General features: G+C 37.0%; 1 protein-coding gene across 2 annotated transcripts in view; it reads left to right on the plus strand.

Moving 5' to 3' along the window:
• Window positions 1–5467: 5467 nt before the first annotated feature.
• Cmpk1 (cytidine/uridine monophosphate kinase 1) overlaps window positions 5468–18138 on the plus strand; it is a 33646-nt gene continuing 20975 nt past the window's right edge. For both annotated transcript variants that reach the window (XM_077790960.1, XM_026410668.2), the window contains exon 1: window positions 5468–5763. In XM_077790960.1, coding sequence (XP_077647086.1) covers window positions 5596–5763 — 168 coding nt within the window. In that variant the 5' untranslated portion in view covers window positions 5468–5595. The remainder of the gene's footprint in view (window positions 5764–18138) is intronic.

The raw sequence follows: 18138 nt of genomic DNA on the forward strand, positions 1-18138 counted from the left end.
CTGAATATATACTATGATATTCTTTGGTCCTTGTTTGTACATATTTGTGCAGCATTTCAAGACATTGTGGAATTGCTGTGGAGAAGAGCTACCATTCCAAGTTCTTTATTTCATAGAAAACCTTTTTCAGTGGTTCACACTTTTTTAAAAAAGTACGTATTTGTATTTGTTGTACAATGTTACAAAAAGAAAAAAATGTAAAGGGAAGAATTCACCCACAATTCTACACCTCAACTGCTGTAGACTGAATGTCAGTGTCCCACCCAAAATTTGCATGTCAAGATCCTAACCTGCAATGTGATGGTAGGAAGCGAGGCCCTTGTCAGATAATTAGTTCATGAAGGTGGAGCCCTGATGTTGGGATTAGTGTCCTTATAAAAGAAATCCCCCAGCATGCTCCCTTGTCCTTCTCCCCATGTGAAGTCACAGGAACATGGCTTTTTATGAAATGGAAGGCAGGCCCTGACCAGATACAGTAATTCTATTACATTAATTAATGTAATTACTTATTATAATATTATAATACTTGTAATAATTACATTATAATTACAATACACTAATGCACTGTTTTTCCTTTCAATATCCGTGGTGACATGGTCTTTACAATTAGACTAGGTAAATGCTTAGTGTCATAAACCATGATTTGCTTGCTAACAAGCTGTTTGTGAGGATTAAAGACCTAGTCTTACCACCAAGAACAGGGAAGTTGGAATCAGTTCTCTTCTTCCCTTGTTTGATTACTTATTTACAGTATAATTTCTCCACATACTCAACTATCCGTTTCTCAATTTATACGTCTGAGATAAGTTGTATGGTTGCTTTCTAAAAACAAGTATAGCTTTGCTTTTTAAGGAATTAAATTTTAAGGGGATTGCCAATCTGTCAATTTATGTGAAATTCCTTTCATATTTATCAAATGCTGGTAACTTCTTTAAAAGTATTTGCTGCCAGGGACATGGTGTACACCTGTAATCCCAGTGGCTCAGAGAAGCTGAGGCAGGAGGATCATAAGTTCAAAGCCAGCCTCAGCAACTTAACAAGGCCCTGTCTCAAAATAAAAAATAAAAAGGCTGGGGATATGGCTTAGTGGTTAAGCATCCCTAGTTCAATCCATGGTATAAAACAAAACAAAACTGCTAAACTGAGTTAATGTACCATTATTCTTATTCTGCAAACAAGAAAACTGTAGGTATACCAATCTACCTAAACTTGCAAAGTTTAATGAGCAAAGATGCAAAGATGCTATAATATCAGTTTAAGACAATCTCCCTTCACTGGCCTACCTGCAGTTCTATAATATAGAACTAACTAAGCTCATCTGACAAAGTCATTCCCAAGAGTGTAAGCATATTGTTTGTTGCCAGACTTAGCACATCAGATTTTTAAAGATGATGTTTCTCTTAATTAATATTCTCAGAATCTTGACAAAGTCTTGCAGCAATGACCAGGCAGATGTAATAGGGGCCTTCATTAAAAGAAAGAAAGAAAGAAAGAAAGAAAGAAAGAAAGAAAGAAAGAAAGAAAGAAAGAAAGAAAGAAAGAAAGAAAGAAAACCAATAACAACAAACCAACAATTCCATTAAGCATCAGGTTATGCAAAGAGGTAAGCAACACAGTAGGAAATAGATGACAATACAACAGATGGTAATGAAAGCCTGAATACAAAGCATGCGACCAACATTTTTAAGAAAGTGAATCATGTTGTAATAATGACATCATCATTTACTTAGTTCAATACTGTACAAAGAGTAATCAGACACAATCCCTTCAAGGAACTCTAAAAGTAGAGCTAGATTGTTCAGCTGGGTGGGGAAGATACCCAGTACAACACAGTGTTCCAACAGAAGTAATCAGAGAGTTGATAGAAGCACAAAAGTATGCACCTAACCCAGTCTTGGCAATTCAGAGAAAACTTCCTAGAGCTCAATCCTGAAAAAATGCACAAAACATAACCAAAGGGAATGACAATATGGGACAGATAAGCTAACTCTAAAGGGCAATTTTTATAACTAGGACAGATGAGTGGCAACAAGGTCCTATTTCTTAAATCTCTAGAGACTGTACTAGGAACATAGCTATACCTTGGGAATACTACTCATGCACTGAATACATGTCAAAAGACCTAATGTGCTTAATAATAACTAAACAAATATGGGTAGGGGTGAGTTCTAAGGATAGCTTTTGCCATATATCCTTCTGCAATCACTTTTCTTGCCTGTAATGTAACACTTCGAGGAATTTTTTGAGTATACAACTTTTATGGAGTCAGCATTTGTATAGTAAAATGAAAATTTTGAATCCATAGACGCTGTGTGGTCCTGAACAGGGTAAGCAAAGAGAAAACAGATAGTGGAATAAAAATAATAAGAATAGTCTGAGAGAGAGCCAAACCACCATTTTCCTCTCCTGTTTGCTATCATTTACCAATCTCCTGATCACTCTGCCCTCAGCAACTTAGTTTCTTCCTCATAGTCTCTCTTCACTGGAATAATATTTGACTTTAGCTTCTACCTGGATGATAAATCTAATACCCTGGTCTCTCAGTTTTAACAACATGCATTCTTCTTTAGCTTTCCATTCTTGGAGTCTTGCCCCACATGAGTTCAACCTGGACCTAGGCATCATGAAAAACTCACAATCTCTAAAATTTCAATTTCAAACATCCCACATTGACCACCGCATCTGTACTGCCAGTTCACTTTCTTAAATTACCCACTGCAACCATTCTCCAGTCAGTGTTCTAATACCTTAGTCCCTTTTTCCCCACCACTCCTGAATATCAGCCCTCACATACCGTTATTTACTTTCCTGTACAGTTTTAAAACAATATTTTTAGTTGCAGGTGGATACACTATATATATTTTTTAATGTGGTGCTGAGAATTGAACCTAGTGCCTCACATGTGCTAGGCAAGAGCTCTACCACTGAGCCACAACCCTAGCCACTCCTGTATATATTTTTTTATTTGTTCTAATTAGTTATACATGACAGCAGAATGCATTTCAGTTCATTGCACACAAATGGAGCACAGCTTTTCATTTCTCTGGTAGTACCCTTCTGTATAGTTTTATCTCTATATCACCATAAATATTGTCATGCAAACATCCTCAGCTCTCTTGGCTTTAAGCTCTCTTGTACTTGCCAGGAAAACCCAGCCCTGAATGAATTCAACTATCTGTCTTTTCTGCCTTCACCTGAACAGCCAAACATCTTCAATTATTTTAAATTACCCAGAAGTCCTACCAATTAGCTTTCTTTAGAAAACCACTTATTTACTCTCAAAGGTATTTATTTCATTCTTTCTCTTTCCTCAATCATCCCACTCTTTCTCCTTACTCTAAGGTGATACTGCATTTTCTTTTCTGAGAAAACAAACATTAGATAGAACCCCTCTCATCATCTTCCTACTCTCATCAATCTTCAAACCTTGCCACAACTGTAATTTTCTTGCAACTATCAGAAGTGGACATTTTCCTCTTTAAGAATTTTATGTCATTTCAGATAGAGGATTAATATCCAGGATATAAAGAACTTAAAACCAAAAAACCAAATAATCAATAAACGGGCTAAGGAATTGAACAGACACTTCACAGAAGAAATACAATTGACCAACAAATATATGGAAAAAATGTTCAACATCTCTAGCAATTAGAGAAATGCAAATCAAAACTACTCTAGATTTCATCTCACTTCAGTCAGAATGAAAATTCTCAGGAGGCTGAGGCAGGAAGATCACAGGTTCAAAACCAGACTCAGCAACTTAGCCAGGCCCTAAGCAACTTCAGTGAGACCCTGTCTCTAAATAAAATACAAAAAAGAACCAGGGATGTGGCTCAGTGGCCCGGAGTTCAATCCCTAGTACCAAAACAACAACAACAAAAACAACAACAAAAACCCTCCAAAAAAAAAAAAAAAACCAAAACACATAAGCAATGATAAAAGTTGGCAAGGATGTGGGGAAAAAGGTACATTCATACATTGCTGGTGGGACTGCAGATTGTTGCAACCATTATGGAGAGCAGTATAGAGATTCTTCAGAAAACTTGGAATGGAACCACCATTTGACCCAGCTATCCCACTCCTCAGTTTATACCCAAAGGACTTAAAATCAGCATGCTACAGTGATGCAGCCACATCAATGTTTATAGCAGCTCAACTCATAATAGCTAAACTCCAGAATCAACCTAGGTGCCCTTCAACAGATCAATGGATAAAGAATCCCCAGTTCAAAAAAAAATGGTATATATACACAATGGAATATTACTGAGCCTCAAAGAAGTATGAAATTATGGCATTGGCAGGTAAATGGATGGAGCTGGAGAATATCATGCTAAGTGAAATAAGCCATCCCCCAAAACCAAAGGTTAAATGTTTCTCTGATATGCAGATGCTAATTCACAATAAGGGGAGCAGAAAAGAATAGAGTTACTTTGGATTAGGTAGAGGGGAGTGAAATGAAGGGAAGGGAGAGGGTTTGGGGGTAGGAAGAATAGTAGAATGAATCAGACATTATTATCCTATGTACATATATGATTACACCACCTGTGTGATTCTACATCATGCACAACCAGAAAAGTGAGAAATTATATTCCATTTATGTATGATGTGTCAAAGTGCATTCTACTGTCACCTCTTTGGGCAACATCATCAGTGTCTCCTTTTTGCCAAATCTAATTTATCTGTACATCTGCTTTTAATACATTGTTGGCCACAACACCACCACAATCCCATTCCAAATATTCTCCTGTCTTTGCGGATATATTCTCCAGGTTTCCATTCTACCTCTCTAGATCTTTTCAATGTCCTCCTCCTCTCTCCAACTTTTAAAGGTTTGTGTTCACCAACCTGTTTTGGGACTCTTAACTCTTCTCCGTTAAGATTTTCCACTACTAAACGATGCAGTGAAATGGAGTTATAGTTTAGGACTTCCCACTATAATCACACTATAATCCAAGTTCCTTTCCATAACTAAAAGATGACCTTACCTCTTCTTCCATTCTCCCTTCATTCCACGGAGACCTGGTCTCACGGATCTACGTGTTTTCCTCCCTTTGAGGGACATGCTATCACGGGAGTCGTCTGTTTTTGAGTTTACCTTACTTTTTGTCCTAGGTTAAACGTCACCTCTTCAGAAGCCTTCTCTACCCTAACCAAATCATATCTTTGCTTTTCCTTCCTTTATTTCATTCAAAACCATACAGTTGTTTGTACTTGGTTGTTCGGGCATTTATTCAGTTCGACTGCCCCCCTACTGTAAGCCGAGACAGCGGGTGTGCGCTACCGAGTACCACGCGCCAGCCCCGGAATAGATCTACACACTCCGAAGTCCAGGACGAAATAACCGCAACCCGAGGGCCCTAAGCGCCGGCTCCAGCCCGGGATGAGAAAGAAGGGGGTGCGGCCCCGCCGGATGCCACGCGGCGGTACCGCCCACGCACGGCGCAGGCTCCGCCCCTTCCGGCCGCGGTGGACGCCCGGGCAGCTACCGCGGCGGGGCCGCGGCGCCCACTCGGCCCGCCCCTTTCTCCACCGGCTCCCGCCCCGCCCCGTTCCGTCCTGCCCGCGCCGCGCCGGGCGCTGTCAGAGACTCGGTGTATGCTGAGGCGCTGCTGCGGTCGGTTGCTGCACGTCCTGGGCCCAAGCTCCCCGCTGCTGACCCGCCTGCCACTTCTCTGCCTTCACAGCCTCATGAAGCCGCTGGTCGTGTTCGTCCTCGGCGGTCCCGGCGCCGGCAAGGGGACCCAGTGCGCCCGCATCGTCGAGGTGAGGCCCGGGCAGCGGCAGGCTCCCGGGGATTGCGGCGACGCAGTCCGCGCCCCCCGGTCGCGTCCGCGGACTACGCGTCCCGGCGGCCACCGCGCCGCCTGCGTGGCAGCTGCGAGGGGCGCCGGCGCGTGGTGCGCGGTCCTGCCACGGGGGCCGTCGGGGGAGCTTATGCCTGCGCCCCCTCTTCCATGCGTTTGGGGGACCAGATGCGTCTCACAAGTGGGCGGGGAGAAGGCCCGGCGCGGAGGTCAGTGTGCCGCGGGTGTGTGTGGAGGGTGAGGATGGGGAGCGCGGCTCTCTAAAGAGGGAGATGGGGTTTTGCTGTCCTCGCTTTTCTGCAGGCCCTTCAAACTTCCAGCCCTTACCCTATAAAAAAGCCCTGCGTGGCAGCGCGCCCTGTGGACAGTTGAGTGCTCTTTGGGCCCAATCCACCGCTGACTTCGTGGCAGTGCCAAGCCGGAGGCTAGATCCTGCCCTGTGGTTGGGAAGGGTGACGGAGCGCTGTATCAAGCCTAAGCTTAGCCTCTGACCCTGTCGTCAGCTCACGCTTTGTCCTTGGGCAAGTCACTTCCTTTCCTGGAGCCTCACCTGTCCCACCTAATAAAGTAAGAGGCTCTGCACCCAGATTGACTGAAAGTGTCAAACACTTCGTAACGCAAAGTTTACGTTTCTGTTTTCTTTCTTTTGCTGTAAGGTGCAATAGCTTTACCAGTTAATATTGACAGAAGCGTGGTTATCTGCAGTGATACCATTAAGAAGGATTAATGGACAATTCGGGAAATTAAAAAAATAAAATATCTAGGCCTCGGGTTGTGACTCAGTGACTTAGCATGTGTGAGGCACTGGGTTCTCTCAGCACCACATATAAATAAATAAATAAAATAAAGGTCTGTCAACAACTAAAAATATATTTTAAAAAACAAACAAAAACCAAATATCTAGAAACAGAAGAGGTGATCTGTGGTGGTGTAAAACACTCAAAAAATCTCTGTGAAACTCAGTGACCAACAAAAGTTTTTGACTTAGAACTTGTAAAATGATTTCCTCCTTTTCCAGGATATGGCCTATATTTGCTTTGGGCTTTTACTTCTGTTTGTTCATAAATCAGCTCGTGTCCTATATTTTATTCTGTAGAGACCAGAAAAAGTAAGATGTGTTATGAAGTCATTGTTTTACCGTTGTATTTATAATTATCAGTCATTTTTAGGAACTAGTTAAGCCAAAAATAAATACTATTTTTCTCATTTTAATTTTGTTGGGTTTGCACTTTTTAAAAGATAAGTGAGAAGTGGATGATTTCATGTTTTTGTTTTATATATGAAATAATTCACATATAAATAGCATGGTAGGGGGAGGAGCAAAGATTTGAGTCAAACAAATATGTATTCAAACTGTGATTGCAGTTACTGTTTCCCTAACAGGAGAGAGGTTACTTTGAGCTTGAGTTTCCTTTGTAAAAAGGAAGAAAATAGAAATACCTATCCTTTATGGTATTGGTGAATATTAAATGAGGCAAGATATCTTGAACACAGATGCAAATGATTTTTTTCCCATACTTTAAACTTCGTGATGTTCTTATAGGTTTTTTTTTTTAATTTGAAGTAGTATTATCTTTTAAAAATTGGTTAATGACTATTTTATTTGAGTACATTTAAGTATTTTTTTTCTGAATGATTAGGTGTCATTAAATGTCCACACACAAGTTAATTCTACACATACTACTGGAATCCAATAATTGGTAATTAAGAGGTTTAAAATATTAGCAGCTATTACTAAACAAAGTAAAGAAGTTAACAGGCTTAAAAGTATAATCAGCTATTACTGAACAAAGAATATTCTTACCAATTATTGAATTCTATGTGAGATATACCTATAATGTATTATATTATTAAGACTTCTTGGGGCTGGGGATGTGGCTCAAGTGGTAGCGCGCTGGCCTGGCATTCGTGCGGCCCGGGTTCGATTCTCAGCACCACATACAAACAAAGATGTTGTGTCCGCCGAGAACTAAAAAATAAATATTAAAAATTCTCTCTCTCCTCTCTCACTCTCTCTTTAAAAAAAAAAAAAAGACTTCCTTTTGTGAGTCTATTGTATTTTGGTTCAGTATTTTGTTTGTTTGTTTGTTACTAAAGGAATTGAACCTAGGGGCGCTTTATCACTGGGCCACATCCCTAGGGCTTTTTCTTTTTGAGACAGAATCTTTCTGAGTTGTTTAGGGCCTTGCTAAGTTGCTGCTGGTCTCTACTTTGGATTCCTCCTACCTCAGCCTCCTGAGTTCACTGGATTATAGATGTACACCATTGTACCCAGCCTGGCTCAGTATTCTTTTTAAATAGGATTCATAAACTGAATTCCAAAAGATAATATTGTTTTGAACTAAATTATTATTATTTTTTTTTTTTTGGGTAGGGAAAAAGATATCTGCATCAGTGTTAAATTCTGCAGCTATCATGTTCAAGCTAATTTAGTTCATAGGGTACCTGAAATGTAGCTGAAATAGAATTTTCTTTGGGAAAATTATGTTGATTTCCAGCCCTAGCTACTCTAAGTACATCTGAGTCCTTTCCAAAGAACCTGAGGATGTCCTTCTAAGACCCTGGAACATTGCAGCTAAGGAAAAGGAGTGTGGTTGTAGGAAAGCTGGTACATATTTTTTCCTCTGGAGGCTGCATTCTATTCTGCTAATTGCTTCATAAGAAGGGAAAGGCAAATTTGATAGGATATCCTTCTGAAAATGTTCCCAACTGAGAAGAAAACATGTGAGGAAGTTTTGAGATTAACCTTGCCTGTTTATTCATACTGGTCTTTTTCCAGTTTTTTTTTTCCCCCTAACTAATTATTTCTAAATCTCTGACCTTTTGTACTAAGTTTATTTTTGAAAATTAGCATTTTAAAAATCAGTGCAATGGCACATGCCTGTAATCCAGCAATTTGGAAGCTAAGGCAGGAGGATCATAAGTTTCAGGCTAACCTCAGCAACTTAGTGAGACCCTGTCTCAAAATAAAATATAAAAAGGGCTGGGGATGTGGCTCAGTGGTAAAGCACCCCTAGGTTCAATTCCTGGTACCAGTAAATAATCAATCAATCAGTCAGTCAAGCAGTGAAATACTTTACCAATTAAGTGCCCAGAATGGAATTATTTTGTAATGACTTGTTTATTAGGGGGTTGCTGTGTTATTTTTGAATTTTTATAATTAAGCTTTATTTACATTTGTTTTTATGAACTAAAAGAAATTGTGGGACTATAATCTAAACTTAGTTTTTAAAATAGCAACCATAATTTCTTCCAACAAACACATATAAATTATTTATATGTGTTTGTTGGAAGAAATATTTAAACCTGCTGTCTTACACAGTGTGAACATTTTACTTTCATAAACAAATTATGACTAAGGTTTATATCCATGCCAAATCCCAAAAAGTATATTTGTCATCTGTGTCATAACTTCCTCATGACCTCTATGTATAACTCGTACTTTTGCATTGCCATCCTACATAATATACCTAGAAAAAGTTTGTGATGCTATTGATTTTAAGCATACAGAAAGCAGAAACTTGATTTTATTCATTTTTGTGTCTGTATTGTGGAAAATTTTGTCTACTATGTAGTATGTACTTAATAAGTAATTGTTGGATGGATATTAATAGAAGATGTGTGAATCCTCCCAAGATGTATGAATTTTTAAAAATTGGTCCCTAGGGGGCGCTCAAGTAGTAGTGCTTTCAATTTTTGGACCAGAAATGTGAATGAAACCAACCTTTGCCTTCCTTGGATTTCTCATGTGACAACTTGTGTTTATGCTCAGTGAATTAATGGTATGCTGAGCAGATTTTCAAGTTCCTAATTATAAATCCCCAAACAGATTAGCACTCAAAAGAAGGTAGTTAGAAAAAAAAAATCATTGGATGTTAATGTTCAGTATTTAAAAATGGGACTTTTTGCTCTTGGTGCAGTATTGGGTTTTGTTTTTGTGTTTTATGAAATTTTGAATTTTCAGAAAAAGAAATGGTCCACACAATCCTTGGCCCTTCTGAAGCAGTTTCTCATGTCTTGGAATCAAATTAGACATTTCCACCTTCTTTTCCTTTTTCACATTAATTTTCGTGTGGTATTTGTTTTTATTATAGCAACTTCCCACCAAAACAAACAAACAACAACAACAACAACAAAAAAACAATCACAAAAGATAGGATGTCATTGAAAGGAATGTACCATGATCTCATGTTGAAATTGAGCTACTTTGAACTGGTAGTTCACATGGTATCTAACTTATATCTAGGATTGCTTTGTTTCTTTTGAAAACTTAAACACAGGGCTGTTTTGCGAATTTGCTGTAGTGTTCCAGGGCTTACAGTTTGGGAACCATGGCTTAAGTGATATTTCCTTAGTGAAACTCATCCTGACATTTTTAGATTAGGTCAGGTTTCTCATATACCCTTAGGACATTTTATAACATTTATTAGTTTGTTATTTGTCTTCATCTTTTGATTATTTGACTCCTCCATTATAAGCTCTAAAAACCCTGGATTTTAAAACATACAATTGTATCTTTAATATCTAGCACAAAGTCTTGGCATAAATTTATGTTCCATGAATATGTGAGTAGGTTTGAAAGTCAATTCAGACCTGGACTCCTGTTCCTTTGTGAGTTTTTAAAATTTTTGGCTTTTTAGTTTCCAACACTGAAAACTAGGAATATTAATCTACTTAAATAGAGATCATGAGGATTACCAAGGGAACCATATAATAGAATGAATTCATATATGTCAACATACCTCTCTTTCTTTGCTTATCTATAAATAGTCAATGAAGGAAATGTTTTTAGCAGTGTACTTATTCTTTGTTAGGCATTTTTTCATTACATTGACAAAACATTGATTAAAGGGAGGCACATTTCACAAGTGCCATATCTACGTATTGTTTATTAAAGAGGCAATTTGTGGAGTTCTGATCAGATTGCCTGGGTTGAAGTTCACTCTACCATCTACTATGTGTATCACCTTAGTTTAACTTTTCTGCTTCAGTTTCCTTATCTGTAAAATGGTAACAATACACATAGCATCTATGTCATTGGGCATTAAATGAACTAATATGTAAAGGGCTTGGAGCAATGCCTGGTATATGCCAAGTCCTGTATAAATGTTAGCTATTACTGCTGTTATCAATTTGGCTGTTCTGTTTCTTTTACCTGTCATTATCCCTTCCGTGATTTTTGATTTGGCTCTCAGATTTATTCTTCCCTACTTTGGAAGTTGTAAAGCCTATTCCTTTTTTTTTGTTGTTTTAAGTGGTTACCCTAGAAATTTTAAGCACACATTTAAAATCTAATAATTATGGGGCTGGGGATGTGGCTCAAGCGGTGGCGCGCTCGCCTGGCATGTGTGTGGCCCGGGTTCGATCCTCAGCACCACGTACAAAACAAGGATGTTGTGTCCGCCCATGATTAAAAAATAAATATTAAAATTCTCTCTCTCTCTCCCCCCTCTCACTCTCTCTTTAAAAAAAATAAAATAAAATAAAATCTAATAATTAATATCTTTACTTTTCTTCAAACAACACAAATACCTTAGGACACTTAGCTCTATATTCTATTCTGTTCTGTTTTCCAGAATTTTAATTTTATGTTGACTATTCTACACAAAATATATGTTAATGTTTTATAGCAAAGATGTAATGTTTGTTTAGAATATCTCCCATGCGTTTGTACCATTTTTTTTTTAATTCACCATTTCTTTTTGTGCCTCACATCTCCTTTCTGAGGTTGTTTTTCTTTTTAAAGTATATCCTTTGGAGTTTCTTTAATCAGTATAAACTTGTGGCTGGGGATTTTTGCTATTTTCCCTGTGTGGTGAGTTCTTTCTTCCTAGTTCAACCACTGAAGGCATCCTTCTTCAGGGGTTCTGACTTTATGTGGAGCTCTGATCCTACCTCCAAGCCTCTACCTTATTTAGGCCTCAGATCTTTGTTGTGGTGGTGTATAGCCTCCATCCTCCATTAAATCTGAGACTCTAAGCCATCAGTGTTTTAGGGATGGGGAGTCCCCAGGGCAGATACAACGCTGGCACTCACTCCAGATTTGTGCTTTCTTATCTGATATCTGAGTTGTTTCTTTACTTTTCTGCTAACTCAATCATGCATTTAAAAAAAATTAATGATATGCATGTGTTGTGATGGGCTCAGGAGGGGTTTCTCTGGGGAAAAAATGTGTAATTTTTTAACCCCAATCATAATTAGATATCATCTCTTTGTGTTAAGGGAAACTCTACTTCAATATTACTTTTTTCCATTATCTTTATTATTTTTGAAATATCCTTGATTTACACCCTTTAGGTTAAAGTTTCATTGACAATAATTGGTTACCTAAATACCAAGTTCCAGTAAAGATGCTAATGAAAGAGATCTCTAGTCACTGAAAGATCTCTAGTCCAAAGTCACACGGGAGTACAGGCATTTAACAATCGGCCTTCTGAACTGAAACTCAAAGCACTTCAGGGAAGTTGCTCTATTAGGAGGACTTTTTGACCAGATTTGAGAATGAGGATGGGGAGAGAGAATAACTGTCTTATTCTTTGGTTCATGTTGTCCTGGTCATACTGACTCTGGTTACCTTAAAGCTACTTACAGTATAGCCCAATTGCCATTGTGTATTTGCTCTGGCATTTCAGTTGCTTTAACTTGTAAATCAAGAACATTTTTACAGACTAAACATGTGATAAGAACATTTTGAACTTAATAGAGAACAGGTGTCATTGACATAGTGCTTGCTGACAGTTTTATCCTGCCTGGTGAGTAAAGTTAACAAAACATCACTTTTTTTTTTTTTTTAACTTATTACTCAGAAATTTTTACTTTGAGGGGGCTGGGTCCATGAAATACATTTCATGCCTGGTTTTCATCAGTCTTTTCCAAAAGACTTGAAAGTTGGTTCCATTTACCACTAGCCATATAGCCCATACCAACAAGTAGTTAAATATGCCTAAATTTAGGACTATACAAAAGATTGCTTCCCTTTCCATTTTCTGTATAGAGCTTTCAGAATGTATTAGTCATTGATATTTGCTGTTGAAGAGTATTATGTGTTAATAATTTAAGCCATGGGATTTACCTTTTAATTATGTATTGTTTACATAGATAATAACATGAATTTTCATTTTCTTGGTGTCTATTGAGAATACAAAGAAAGCCTAGTAGATATTTTGATTATCTAATTGGAACTGACTTGATGCCTAATATAAGTTTTCAGATAGTGGGAAATTTTCTTTGCCTGTTAGGATGAAGCAAGGATAGTCAAAATCAGACTGAATCAAGGCGGGTCAAATATACCTGGATTTTTATTTGTGGATTCAGTAAGTTCCTGATCACTTCTGTATGCCAGGATTTATTAGAATCCAGCAACTTTGGGTCTCTCTCTCTCTCTTTCTCTTTCTCTTTTTTTTTTCCCCCCAGACATTCATCATTAGTCTCTGGTATTCAAAGACCATGGTAGCTTAGAGGTGAAAGTCTTTGCATCTCTACATGGGTCACTGAGGGGCTACCTTACAGGCCCAGTGAAGAATAATAGTCACTAAGAGTCAGGAGACCTGGGTTCAAGTGCCAGCTTTCCACTACTGACAAGCCAGCATATCTGTTTCCTCTTTTGTAAAATGGAGCCTTTTACAAAAGGGGATAGGTGGTGTTGCCAGTCTTAAAACAGATTTGTATCTCAAGACTTCAGTGTTAGCATATAACCCAGTCTAGCCAAAAGGCAAATTACCCAGTTACCCTGAGTGTATGTGCCTTTCCTGTTCTATACTGTATGAATGGGAGTACCATAAATTTAATAGATTCTCTTCTGTATTTTGTGTTTTCGTAGAACTTTAGAGTGGTACCAAGGATCCTGAAACTTTGAGAAAAGAAATAGTTTTTGAAATGTAACAGTTTTATGTGTGTGTTTATAAAATATATGTAGATATATATTAAATATTCATTTTTTAGTTGTAGTTGGACACAATACCTTTATTTTATTTATTTATTTTTATGTGGTGCTGAGGATTGAACCCAGGGCCTCACATGTGTTAGGCTAGTGCTCTACCGCTGAGCCATAACCCCAGCCCCTAAAATATTTTAAAAGGATGTTAGGGCTAACTTCTTATAGTATAACAAAGGTTTAGAAAGAATGTAGACTTTGAAGTCAGATATTGGTTTGGATCTCTGTCTAGCATCTGTGGCTATATTGATTTTTTTTTTTATTCTGAATCTTCATTTGAAAACAATATCATCTGGGTTGTTATAAAGGTTAAATGAAGTAATGCTTATACAGTACATGGCACTCAGTGTGCAAATGGTGACTGTTTATTATTTTAGAAAAGACCTATTGGAAAGAGATCAAAAAGTAATTTGTACAAAAGTAGTTATGTGGAGAATGATATCTCCATTGTTTACTAATGATACACTAATCAGTTAACAGATTTTTAAAAATCTGTATGGTATTTTAGGTCTATTGAATAAGAAAAAAATTTTTCTACTTAGTGTTTTGAATTAGATTTTTGCATTTTAGAAAAGATAAATGGATTTAAGGAAAAGTTTAAGGTGTAAATGCTATTTATATTCATAATAGTTAGTAAATGGGACTAATGACCTCATAGTCATATAAGTATCATAAGTTACTACTATATATCTTATCGTGTTAGTTTTTTTTTTTTTTTTTGTAATGGTGCTGGGGATTCGTGTTAGTTTTTTAAATTGTAAAGTATGACATGAAATTTTGCTATTTAAGTGTACAGTTCAGCATTAATTGCATCTGCAATGTGAATGTATAACTATTGCCACTATATATTTCTAAAAATTTTTTGTCACTCAAACAAAAGCTAACCATTAACAGAAACTTTGTTTTCCTTTTTCCCAGCCCCTATTAATTTCTAATCTATTTTTTGTCTCTCTGAACTTGCTTGTTCTAAGTACCTCATGTAAGTGGAATCATACTTGTCATTTTGTGTCTGCCTTATTTCACTTAATATTATAAAGTGTTCATCTGCGCTGGCATGCGTTAGAACTTCATTTCTTTTTTGTAACTGAATAATGATCCATTGTATGTATGTGCCATATTTTGCTTATACATTCATCTGTTGATGAAATGCTTGAGTCATTTCCTCCTTTCCCTATTATGAATAATGCTTCAGTCTACATTGTTGTACAAACATTTGTTTGAGTCCCTGTTTTCAGTTCTTTGGAATATATATATCTAGTAGTGGAACTTTTTTAGTTCATATGGTAATTTTGTGTTTAACTTGTTGAGGAACCACCAAACTGTTTTCTAAGGCAGCTACACTATTTTACATTCCTAGGAGCAATGTACAAGGATTCTCTTCTTCACCAGCACTTTCTGTTTTCTTGTTATTATTTTTAAAATTATGACCATCTAGTAGTTGTGAAGTAGTATTGTTTTCAGAATACTGTATCTTAAAAGTTATCTTTGCTCATTTTTTATTGTTATATATCTTCTTATTGAATTATGAAGCTTACGTATTTTAGATACAAGTCCTTTATCCAGATACATGATTTGCAGAAATTTTCTCCCATCCTGTGGATTTTTTAATTTTCTTGTAAGTGTCCATGAAATAAAAAAGTTAATATTGTTGAGGTCTTACATCTTGCACATTAGAATTTACAGTTCTCTCTTGTGGTACAGAGATGAAAAGACTGATAAGTTAGTCTGAAACTAAAAAGAGGTATAATTGATAAATGTGTATATTGTGCTTGGGACATGGGAGTGGAAAAGAGAGGGATAGTGATAGATGGAAAGTAAGAAGGTGGGACAGAAAGGGTCTCATTACTTTGATTTCAGGATATAGTGGGTTCTAGTTAATTAAGTCAGATTAGTAGTTTAGGAGAAGGTGTTCATTTACAAATGGTTTTCAGATCTCTTCCTATTGTGTTGTCATGGCAGGAAGGAAAATGTTATACAAAATTTTCCCATGAAGCTTAGCACTTCAGAGGGCATTTTACTTGATAAAATTAGGTTCTAATCAAGAATTAGTAGCAACCCCTTATATTCTACCCTATCATATAAAAATGGCATAACTATCAACATTAAATCCTAGGCTGGGTTAAGATTTGATTGCTATATCATCAAAATGTATATTCCTACATTGACTTTTAGATTGAACAAAATGTATTCATAAAGGTAAATTTTATACTAAAATTTTAAAAACATGTACTACTTTTCAAAGCCAAATAATGATTTTTTTCTCACACTTTCTTCAATTAACACAGGTTGTTAAACTAAAAGTGCAGGTGATTCTTTAATGTCTAAGCAGTGATACATATTCTTTAAAGTGAATGAGAAAATTGCTTGGCATAATAAACTTCTGAAAGTGCTCCAACAGCTTATTCTGGAGACCAATAGTGTGGGTATATTTTCTGTGCCATAGAAATGGCATTTCCAGAACATCCTGTTTGTAATTTTGAACTCCAGTGTCTAAAGTAGGGCTTCATTGAATACATTTTTTTTTCTTAACCTTTTCTGCTATGCCTTTTGGATTCTCTCAACTGAGTATGTCTCTAAATTGCCATCTGTTTCTAGTCTATGAAACTGGACTGTTTTCTGTCTCACTCTACAACTCCTGACTTCATGCCCATGCAGAGTGTTTCTGTGTTGCTATATTATACTTTTGTTTTTCCTTTGTTTAAGGGGTGGATCACTTTCCAGAGAAATTTTTGTCTAAACATTTGAATTGATTTTTGGTTTTAGAGCAATTCCCCGATATCTTATCATTAAAACTGCTATTTTCTTTATGTGTGAGGAGGTAGGTACTGGGAGTTGAACCAAGGGGCCTTCAACAACAAGATACATCCTTTGCTTTTTTTAATTTTTGAGACAGAACCTCACTAAATTGCCTCAGCTGGCTTTGAACTTGGAATCCTCCTGTCATGGCCTCTTAAGTAGCAGGGATTACAGGCATGTAGAAAGGCTATTTTCTACAATGATTTAGTTTTACAGTTTAAATAAATTTTTAATTGTGAAAGTTGTTTTCCTTTTTTTATTTCCTTGAGATTAGATGGTGTTTTTTTTTTTTTTTTAAAGAGAGAGTGAGAGAGGAGAGAGAGAGAGAGAGAATTTTTAATATTTATTTTTTAGTTCTCGGCAGACACAACATCTTTGTTGGTATGTGGTGCTGAGGATCGAACCCGGGCCGCACGCATGCCAGGCGAGCGCGCTACCGCTGAGCCACATCTCCAGCCCTAGATGGTGTTTTTTTATATTGAGATTCTTTGGAGCAGGGCTGGGGATCAGACCCAGGGCTTTGGTTTTATTTATGTCCTAAAGTAAGGTGTTTTTAGTTTCTTAATATAATTCTTACACATTTAATTTTAGGTTTATTCCTAAATTTAAGTTTTTATTGACATTTTTAATAGAGTCTTTTAAATGTGTTTTCTTTAATTAGTCACTGCTAGTTGGTTGAAAAGCTGTTGATGTATTTGCTTATAAAAAGAGCCAGATGTGGTGGCTCACACCTGTAATTCCAGCAACTAAGGAGGCTAAGGCAGGAGAATAGCAAGTTTGAGGCTAGCCTCAACAACTTAGCAAGACCTGTCTCAAAATTAAAAAATTAAAAGGACAGGGAGTATAGTTCAATGGTAGAGCACCCCTAGGTTCAATCCCCAGTACTGAGGGCTTGGGGAGGGATGAAAACAGAAAATAAAAACAAAAAAGAAGTAAGCAAGATAATCTTTTGCTGGTTCTCATAAGCTTTTTAATATCCTCCAGTATATCCCTCATGCTGATTTTTAGAACCTCTGTTTAAGGCTATTTACATAATGAGCTGGATTTTCATATTCTACAATATTTATTGTATTGTTGTACTTCTAAGTTTGCTCCTTTTTTGAATACATTTTATTTGATGTTGAGCTGGTTTGATAGTTCTGTTCCTTTATTGGTGTGTAATTTGTAATTTATCCATTTGTTATTTTGGACTTTGCTCCAAAATAAACTGATTATGAGTAAAAGGTATGTTTGTCTAACTCTTTTCTGATTGGAGTGTTATCATAGTGGGTCTTGAATCTAATAGTGTATAGTCCATGATTTTAGGAGTATGTGTTTCAGAAGATTCTTCTGGTTGTTAGAACTAGGAATGATATTTTGTTGTGGCTGGTAGTATAGTGTTCATGTTATTTCTGATAGTATAGATAGTATTTCTGTTTTTAAAAAAAAAAGACTTGAGAAACTGGGCATGATGATACATCCCTATAATCCCAGCTACTTGGGGAGGCTTAAGTGGGAGGATCACAATCTAGAGACCAGCCTGAGCAAGGTAGTAACATGTTGCCTGTCCCCACCAGCCCCCCAAAACAAAAGACCAAAAAAGGTTAAATTTCCCAGTGTCACACT

Source organism: Urocitellus parryii, chromosome 11 (genome assembly GCF_045843805.1).
Source record: "Urocitellus parryii isolate mUroPar1 chromosome 11, mUroPar1.hap1, whole genome shotgun sequence".
NCBI lineage: Eukaryota > Metazoa > Chordata > Mammalia > Rodentia > Sciuridae > Urocitellus > Urocitellus parryii.